Genomic DNA, 10,839 nt, shown 5'->3' with positions numbered 1-10,839 from the left:
GAGAGAGAGAGAGAGGAGAGAGAGAGAGAGAGAGAGAGAGAGAGAGAGGGAGAGAGAGAGAGAGAGAGAGAGAGAGAGAGAGAGAGAGAGAGAGAGAGAGAGAGAGTAAAGAGAAGATTTTAATTGAAATTATTGTACACAAGTTACTCTGGGCTTTGTGATATCCTTTATGTAGGTTTCACTCATTCACAGAAATAGTCAACTCTTTTTATTTGTCTTTGCTAAGTGTTTGATGTCTCATCTGATACTTCAGTTCGCTGGTTTTCAGTTCTATTATAGAAGCATGTATGTTTTGGAGATAAATCTGTGTGCCTCAAAACAATAACTTTCAACTTCAATATTTTGAACACCGAACTGTAAGTGGAAATATTGCTGTAATTTTGTTCTTTGTCTTCCAGTCCTAGGCAAGCTCTAGTTGTACTGTTTTCTCCAAAGAACACTGCTTCATCATGAAAATGCCTCAAACTTTAAGTAAAGGAGACACACCCACAGTTCTCTTTGCAATTCTGAAATGACAGCTTAGCATTTTAATAACTCCCACTGCAAGTAGATTGTAGGATCTAATCCCCTATCTCCAAAATGCCACTGCCTTCTAAAGGCTTTTATATTAAGGCAGAAGAAAATATATATTCGTCTTTCTGGCTACTGATGCTTGCTAAGACCATTGTGATTTCAGTTGACCTGCACAGTTTTTAGACTGTGGTGAATTATATTTTGACTGCAAAGCTGGTATGTAAGTTAAAAAAATGTGTGTAATAGTGAAGATCTTGAAAGCATACTGTGGCTTATGTCTTCTGGCAGCAAAATTCAGCACTTGTTTATTAATTACATAAAGTGTAAATGGAGATATAATAAAGGAAGTGTATATTTAACTTGAAGAAGAAAGACTATTCTATCACATAGTGATTAGAGCTGCCTATCCAGAGAAGGAGGTAATAAACCCCCTTACTTATGGTGTTTATAAGAGTGGTTTCCACCAGAATTAAATCATTGTCAGGGAAGCCTGAGAAATGATAAAATATGTAAGCCAAACTTTTAAAAATAAATTAAATAATTTTGTATGAAAGGAAATAATTTAGTTTCAAAAAAGATTTAATTGCTTTTGTTGCACAGTGTTTTATTGAATTCCCAAACTGAAACCAGATTGTAATATTTTGTTGCATGATGTTATACCAATTATTACTAATAAAACCAAACAAAAGATGATTTCTGAACAACATGTTTATTTCTCATCGAATAAATGTCTTTGGCTATCACCCAGGAACTATACTAAGAGCTTTATATAAGTCTTTATATAATCTAACTTTTACAATTAAAGAGGTCAGCAAGGAGAAAGGCGGCTAGGATATGTTCTAGTTCAAAACATCATTGCTATTCTTAACTACTGAGTGATCCATTTAAGAATTCTATAGTGTTATTATCTAAAAAAGTTAACAATGTTTTTGAATCATGAAAAATTGAATATATGCAACTTAACAGTATGTAAATATTTTTTCTTCAGTAAGATACATGAAAAATGGAATTAATGATAATGGCTTAAATTGGGGCCTTAGATGTTTAGTAAAGTTAAAGACAAAACAATGAGGAAGATTGTAATGTGGAGGGTACAATTCTTTTCTTTTGTACAAAATTTAAGGTGTGAACTTGAGGTTTCATTCCCTTTTATCATCTTCCTGTTTCTGAATGGACTATGGAGTATACTACAACTGAACAATTGATATATTTCTAGTCTGAAGACAGAAGATGCAGGGAATTTTTTGTTAAGTGCTCAAAAGAGAAGCCAAGTTATTTTGGAATAGTTACTTTAGGTTTTACTAAGATTTATTCTTTGGCTAGAAAGCGTAACACCACTTTAACTTTAACTGTAGTCACAGTATTGAATTGTTAATTCAGATGGAGACCACCTTCACAACACTGTTCATTGAATTGATACATTGATATTGATAGGTTAAGTCTTTGTTTCTGTCTCTGTCTCTGTCTCTCTTTCTCTCTCTGTCTCTCTGTCTCTCTGTCTCTCTGTCTCTCTCTCTCTCTCTCTCTCTCTGTTTTTCTGTCTCTGTCTCTCTCTGTGTTAATCTTCAGTTAAAAACAGTTTCAATCATAGTCTTAAATTTTCATGTGAGGCTTTTGTAGTACCGGTTTTCATTACTGTTTCAAGCACATTTTGAGTATCATTAGAAGGAAATTAATGAAAGAGAAATAGTGGAGAAAATCAGTTTATTGATTCTATTTCCATTTGAGGATCCTATGAATTTATGACCTTATTCTTTTCTACCTATATTATTATCAAGAATAACTTAAATGTTACTATTAAAAGACACTATATTTCTTGGCACAGAGCTACCTCATTTCACTCACATATTTAAATTTTAATCAATTTTTAGTGTACTTAGAAAACTTGTATATAAAATAAGAAGTAAAAATCACATTTTCAAAGATGGATAATATGATTAGATATATTAACATATATTAGTAGCTAAATTATTATTGAAATATAATATAGTGACTATTCTCAAATAATTTAATGTAGCAAAGGACTCATAATTTTACTTGTAAAAAACATGGTTTAACTAAAAATGAGGAAAGAAGTTGTATTGGTGCTATCCAGATTTTTTTATATCTAACTGAGCTGAAATAACATTAGCTTATTGTTTACTTGATGGATTTGTGCTTGGTAGGTTTTTCTAATAAGCATGAACTTTACAAACAAGTCATTTGCATTTTATTTAGTCAAATGTCTACAGCGTGTTGGGTTACTGGAGTAATCCTCATCTTTCACATGAGCTTTCATCAACCCAGACCAATTTTTATTTCATTTACAACATGTTTTTGATAATTTGATAGACATTAGCATATAATAAAGTTTTCAGAATGTAGGAGAACTCTAAATGGAAAAATTAGCCTAAAATGATTCTGAGTCCTGAAAATATGGTTCTAAACAAGTTATCACAGTTTAATATACTAACTTTGTGTTGCATAGAGCAAAAGAAGAATAAGTTATAACATGATATATGTTGATATCGCCTCTCAGGTGTTTACAAGTGTGATCTTGGCTAATAATAATTTCACGAGCTTAAAAATGTATTGAGTGAATTTTTCGAAATCATCACATTCTCTCAGTTTTTAATTAAACACACTGTCAGAATAGTTGATTAAAATAATTCCACTTCTTTTGCATGAGAAAAAACCTTTGAGAGCTCAGGTCTTATATATATATATATATATATATTATATATATATATATATATATATTGTGTATGTATCATTGAGCACATGCCACATTAACATACCTTTCTATGAATGTGCATCCTGAAGGACAGGTGCAGTCAAACAAGAGCATTGTGGCTGTGGAGGCTATGATGCTCAGCTTGACATGTACCGTGTCTGCCTGTTGGATGGATCTATGAAGCTGTACTTCTCAAGCATTATCCAGTATCAGTTGTTTAAGTGGTCCTCAAAGAAAAACGCCTTGAACTTAAGAGCATTTTTAGATGGACTGTAGGTAACCAGTGAGCTGGATAATTATTAAGTAATGTCATAAGTTCTTCATATGTAGAAATATTGTATGTTCCCAGCACTGTAATTTTGTGTCTTTTATGACTGCAGAGAAGAGTCTACAAATAGATGGAGAGGCTTAACTATTCCAGAGTACCAGAATTTGTGTTACTTGGACTCACTGATTCTCCTGAGCTTCAGATATTCTTCTTTGTGACATTTTCCATTTTCTATTTAATGACAATGCTGGGGAATTGCCTGATTCTATTCACGGTCCTCTCCACTTCACATCTCCATGCCCCCATGTTCTTCCTGCTCAGCAACCTTTCTCTGATTGACATGTGCCTCTCCTCCTTTGCCACACCAAAGATGATCATGGACTTTTTTGCTCACCACAAGACCATCTCTTTTGAGGGGTGCATTTCTCAAATCTTTCTTTTGCATCTTTTCACTGGGACTGAAATTGTGCTGCTGATATCTATGTCTTTTGACAGGTATATTGCCATATGTAAACCTCTCTACTATACAACAATTATGAGCCAGAAAGTATGTGTTGGGCTTGTGGTAACTTCTTGGACAGTAGGCTTCCTACATACAATGAGCCAATTAGTTTTTATCCTATATTTACCCTTCTGTGGGCCCAATGTCGTAGACAGTTTCTTCTGTGATCTTCCTTTGGTAATCCAACTGGCTTGTATAGATACATATGTTCTTGGTATCTTCATGGTCTCATCCAGTGGGGTTATTGCTATTGTAAGTCTTCTGCTTTTGCTCATCTCCTATATTGTGGTGCTTGTAACTATTAGAGACCACTCCTCAATTGGATCATCTAAGGCTCTTTCTACTTGCACTTCACATTTCATAGTTGTGCTAATGTTCTTTGTACCTTGCATTTTCATTTATGTGTGGCCTTTCACAAACTTTCTGGTGGATAAAATCCTCTCTGTTTTCTACACCATCTTCACCCCTTTCCTGAATCCACTTATCTATACTTTGAGAAACCAGGAAGTGAGGACAGCGGTGAAGAAAAAACTTAATACCCAGTATTTCACTTTTGGGAAAACAACTCCACATTATATAGTGAAAGGACTGGAGAGATCCTGAGGTGAGGTCAGATTTTCCAACAGAATAGCAGATAATTAAGTTATAATCTGCTTCTCAGATCATTTGGTCTAAATTCATGATACCAAAAAGTTGGGGTTGAGAGATATGCAACTGCCTGCTCTAAAACAAGTGCTATGTTGGCTAGCTTTTTGTGATCATGTATCCATGTGATGTGTTGAAGTATATAATGTGTTTTTGTAGAAAAGTTATGTTGCCAGAATTTTTAACATATATTCATTTTCATGTATCCATAAAATCTATACACATACATAACAAGGTTAACACTCTGTAAAAAGCTTAATATGAAATATTTTCTTGTTTTCTAATCCAGAGCACTCTCTTTGGGTATCTTGTGATATTTTATGGTTTCCATTTTAACTTATAACTTTAACTCAGAATTTGGAGCATAGCAAGCTTTATTTGTAATGGAAATTTTATTGGGAAATTTTATATTGTTAAATGATTCTTTTAAATAACACTGAACAATTTTAGTCATTGGGTCAGACTGAATACTAAGACAATTTTGAACATGACAATAAAACTTTAACAATATAGATTCTTAGTGTGCAGATTACTGCTATCAGATGATTGATTTAGCAAATATCTAACCAACTGAGAGTCTATGGTACTTAAATCATGGAAAGTAGACTGCTTAAATAGACTGGCTTTTAGAACTTAATTATAAATCATAGGTATAACTGGCTCATTTGCTATTAAACTACATTGTGTGAGAATACTATTAATTGCTGAATTTATGATGCAATTAAAGTTTTTAAAGTAAAATAGTTCAAACCAGTATTACCATTTTGGTAAGTTTTCAACATCACATGGTTAGTGGGAAGAAAAGATGAAATTAATCTTAAATTTTATAGTTCATGTCTACCTAATTGGGTTTATCACCAATAATATTAGATTTAGTCTAACATGACCTTTGGAAGTCAGATAGATAATCCGTTTTCTAAACTGCTGAAGAATCAAAGGCATAGAGAATTTTTACTTTTTTTTTTTACTAAGTTTTATTAATCATGATAAGGATCAAATACATTGATGGGGACCAATAAGGATTACTGAATCAGTTCTTGGAAGATTCATTTTATCTCTTTATCATCTCTTTTTATTTCTACTATGAGAATTATGAAAAGTAGATTGTTTATGGCAGTATTTTATAAAAAGTAGACATGTCATTGCAATTTTCCTTGAACTACCTTAACTATATCTCAATTTCAATAAATGTGCTTCTGAACAGTAGCTTCATTCTGGGAAAAGTACTAGCAAAGTCACACTTAATTCTCTAATTTTGTGTTGTTTTAAAGACTATGGTTTAGTAAAACAGATGATAAAACATTTTGGTTTCCATTTATAATCTGGAGTGTGTGATCAATCTAGGTTATAGTGGCTAATATTTTAACATATTATGAGATTGTTTCTCCCTGACTTCATGGTTATTAAAAGAATTATGAGAGTAACTGTCACCAAAGACTTGAACATTAGAATCATGCAAAAACAAAAGCTCTTGTCTCTCAAAGAGGCACCATGCTCACATGATAACAACTTCAAAAACACATTTTTAATATCTGAAGTTTATAATGTGTGGAAGTTTATAAAGAAATGTAATGTTGAAACCAGGTGTATAACTAACTACACATTTAATTTGAGAGCTAGTTTATTTTTAAGTAAATTATAAACTCATTCTTATCACACCATGTAAAAAATCATACAGAAAAGTTTAGTATGGAGAGATACTTTTGCCTCATTTCTATTATTATGCAAATGATCTTTATTTTAAAATATGAACTCTAGCTCTAAAGTACTAATGTTTACTTCAGTAATTCATTGTTGAGCACCTCTTGTGTTTCAAGTCCTTGCTGGTTGCTGGAGTCTCATTCAAGCACAGAATCTGTTTCTTTATCACACACACACACACAGATGTCTATCCAGTGAATAGATAATATCAGTCTACTATAAGTCTAAATTGCAATCTCAGAACTTTGTTCTACTTCTGAAACTTCGAGCAAATTTCTTTAAAGTTTACCTCAGTTTCTTTACCTATACATTTGTAGTAATTGTGTATAACCACTACTGAGCTGAAATTAAACAAAAATGTATAAAATATTTAGCAGTGACAAATGTGAAATATTAATATTTCTATTTTTGCTGTTTGGTTACAGAAGTATGAAAGTACAGAAACTGACATATAAATGAAGGCTCTCAATTGAATTTGCCTGACCTAGTTCTATACTAAAAACATGTGTTACTTTCTCTAATATTAGATATGTGCCAATTACTTTATACAGGATTCATTTATACAGTTATTGTTACCTTTGTATATCTATGTTTTTCTAAACAAGTATCATATTTTGCAACTTTATCTTAAATTTAAACATATTCCATAACTGCATGGAAAAGGTAAAATAAGTATACTGTGTCTGACTGGTCAGAGTCTTGACAATGTTTTCAACTACAAGTAAACACAAGAAGTTTCCAGTGTGATTTGTGTATTCTGTCTTTGTTCACACATTCGGATATATTGGTGGAAATCTTTTAAATTTTATATGATATAATTTGTTTAAAATATTAACTTGGAATAAATAATATGATGATTTTGTATCTATGCTTTATATCAAGCACATTAAAAACAAATTTAAGTAAGTCATGGAGACTTTAAATTTCCAAAAGTATGAAAAATAGTTTGAGAATGCGGCAGAAAGTTCTTTTAAGGAAAATGTTCAAAGTAGACTGTTCATCTGGAAAATAAGTCTCTGAAGATAGAGAATGAGTGTATAGGTAGATTATTCCTGGGTAACCAATTCAGTCCTGAACTTAACCTTACAACTCCACATATTTAACCTAGTTAAGAATCCTGCGCTCATGCAATGTGTTATGGTGACCTTTTCTTAACATGTCACTGTTTCAAATGTCTGAGGTCAATTCTCATCATTGTATTATCCCTGACTTTCTATCTGCCTCATTATACAGTATTTGTTGTTGAAAAATGAAGCCGAATCAGAATTGGAAGAAGATTTATTTGTACTGGAGAGAAAAACAAATTCAGCAGTATAGATATTTAACACATTTTTAAATCCATATTTTATCCTTATCAACACCATTTACAATTGTCAAGAGACCTCTTAATTTCTTTTCATTTTTTGTCTGTTTATGTATACTGGTTGTATTTAGTACTGTTTCTTAAAGAAAAATTAAGCATGTTATGTCCTTTGACCTTATTTGCCTATCAAACCCTCTTCCTGTCCTTCTTCTTGCTTTCTCTCTCTCTCTACTTTCTTTCTTTTATTCTTCTTTTTCTTTACACACACACACACACACACACACACACACACACACACACACACACACACAACATATATATATATATATATATATATATATATATATTCTGGAGTCCACAAATGAGAAAAATATGACAAAATATATAATGACTTCATATATTCTCTTATCTTTGCAGACCAGGCTCAAAAATACAAAGATAAAGACAGAGTTCAAGAGGAAGCAAGCACACATTTTTGTCTTCTCTTTTTTCTCATAGAATATATTATTACAGAAAGTACATAGAGTATAGCTTAGTCAATACTATTGTATCAACTCAATAAACAACCTTCCCATCATTTCCCTCATGATAATTCAATGACTGAGTAAAAGTAAGGGAGCTAAAGGTAAAATTGATCAATAGATTCTAGTTATAATTAAATAGAAGTCATAAGTTCTTGTGTAAAATTCAATGATAAAACCCTATTGCTGAAGCCACCACATATTTTGGAAGAATCCATCAATAATTGATCGGGAAGCATTCTCCTTAATGACTAGCTCACATAGAATCCAAAAGTGCTATACCACAAAAGAGTAAGAATCAATAGTATCAATAGTCCTGCCCTGCCATAAAGTCTATGGACCACAAGAATGACCAGCTTACCAAGACATCCCCAGTAGTGCAATTATGGCACCTTTATCTCAGAGATAGTCAACAGCTGTCTAATAGGACTTAAGAGGCACTCAACAGGAGGAAGTCTGTCCCTGGCAACAAAAATCTAATATGTTTGATGAGGTCATGGATCCCAAGGATAACCTACTACTACCACTTCCCTAATTTCCAACTGCATTTTAAAAACTCGTCTTTATACCCACGGATGATCATAACTCCTACCTCTCATTAAAGAAACAACTTTTTAGAGAAGAGAGAGGCTATCACTGAAACCTACAACTGGTCAAATACAGAGAACAACTAGCCTGGGAAACCTCCAACTCATTCTGTAATCTATAGCACAACCTTACACTTAAAGATCAGAGACCATCTCAGAAGTGGACATGTATTGATTCTAAGAGCCAGAGGACCAGGATACTGTTTTCTAGCACACAGTGGAGCTGTGCCTATAAAATTTAAACAATATTGTTGCCCAAGTAATATATGAATAATGACAAAACCAGTTGGCATAACAAAATGTTTGGAGGAAATCTCACAAGGCCCCATCCCTGAATGAAGAGCTACAGTCAATGGCTGATAAAGGGGAGGGATCAGTCTTTTTGGAAGAATATCCCACTTATATAAACCTAGTCCCAAGTGCTCATCCTTAAATACACACATATATAAACAACACTAAAGGAATTCAGAACATGTGTGTGCATGGATGTGTGTGTATATGTGTGTTCAAATCAATAATAATTAAAGGAGATAGTGAATTTAAGAAGGAGTGGAGTGCAAAAGAGGAGTTGTAGGAAGAGAGTGGGGGGTGGAATGATGTAAATACAACACTTGTGTATTCTGTTTTAAAGAAATAAGAATTTTAAATAAAAATAAATAAAATAAAAAGGAAGTTTTAGTGTGCATTGCAAAGTTGGCTGACTATAAACAACGTGCTACAATATATTTGAAAAAAAAACCGGAAGTTTGTGAAATTTATATCATGAAGAAATGATGAACATTTGAGGAGATAGAACTGTTTACACTTATTTAAACATTACATAATGCATGGATTGTATAAATTGCATGGTTCCCCAGAAATATGTTACAATTTTTATGTTCCTATAAATCTGTTAAACAATATCCAAGCTAAGAAGTACTTAAGAAGGAGTGTGGTACAAATTGAGTTCTGAATCCATAGATCACAGATTCCTGATACACAGAAATTGAATTCTATGTGTGTGTTAACTTAGATGAAAAAAGTACATATTTAACATTTATGAATTTCTAACATATAGTTGCTGTCAATCATAAATGTAGACAATTTTACTAATACTTATGATGTCATCATCATTGACATTTTACCTGTTTTTATTTTACCATTAATTTCTTCTATGACAATTTCACACGTGTGTATAACATATACCACTCACGTTCACCTCTTCACCCTCACTTTGCCCCTCATACCTTAGCTAATTCTCCACCCTTCTTCTGAATGATTTTCTCACTTCTGTAACTTTTCTTCTTTCGGGAGAGTTATCTAACTTTAAATTTCTTTGCTTTATGACAAAATGGGTTTAATCAGGGCCATTCAATGGACATTGATGTGAGACTATCCACTTCAGTATTAGTGACTCATCAATGGCTACATAACTGAAGAAAAGTCCCTATTCTCTAGCAGCTCTCCACTGCCATTAACTTCCTTGCCAAGGTGATGTCCAATAGCCTCTCTCTTGTCTATGACTGAATATTTGCTTACTGGCTCAGTCCTATGCAGAGAACTGAAGTTATGTAAGTTTATGGGTGGTATGTCCATGCCATGCCCATAAGACAGCATTCCATGGCCTTCTTTATATTGTTTGGTTTTTATGTTAATTTTGTCCACTGTTCCACAAAGTTCTCTGAGCCTTAGAGAAGGTGATACAGGGGTCCCATTTAAAGCTGAGTACTCAACAGTCACTTCTTATCAGTGCCTTCATCATTCATCAGTTTCTTCACTAAATGCCATCCATTCACTAAAAAGAAAATAGCCCTTGATTAAAACCAAGAACAGCTCTCATCTATAAGGTATAAATACAAATATTTTTTTGCCGATTATTTTATTTGAATTAGAAACAAGATTGTTTTACATAATGATCCCAGTTCCCTTCTCCCTCCTGTCCTCCCCTACCACCCCTCCCGACTAAAACCCTACTTATCACATATCCTTTCTGCTCCACCTGGATGATGAGGCCTTCCTTTGGTATCATCAGAGTCTATCGTAAATACAAATATTTAACAGGAAATTTGATCAACACATCCCGTTAGTGAAACAAAAGTAGAAAATT

General features: G+C 32.9%; 1 protein-coding gene across 1 annotated transcript; it reads left to right on the top strand.

Moving 5' to 3' along the window:
• The first annotated feature begins 3,624 nt into the window (after positions 1–3,624).
• On the top strand, positions 3,625–4,599 carry LOC100768878 (olfactory receptor 4K2-like). Its single transcript, XM_027386478.1, has one exon. It carries the CDS (start codon positions 3,625–3,627, stop codon positions 4,597–4,599), a length of 975 nt encoding a protein of 324 aa, XP_027242279.1.
• Positions 4,600–10,839: the final 6,240 nt, after the last annotated feature.

This window comes from Cricetulus griseus (assembly GCF_003668045.3).
Source record: "Cricetulus griseus strain 17A/GY chromosome 1 unlocalized genomic scaffold, alternate assembly CriGri-PICRH-1.0 chr1_1, whole genome shotgun sequence".
Taxonomy (NCBI): domain Eukaryota; kingdom Metazoa; phylum Chordata; class Mammalia; order Rodentia; family Cricetidae; genus Cricetulus; species Cricetulus griseus.
The sequence above is the reverse complement of the archived record's forward strand: the minus strand, read 5'-3'. Positions and strand labels throughout refer to the sequence as shown.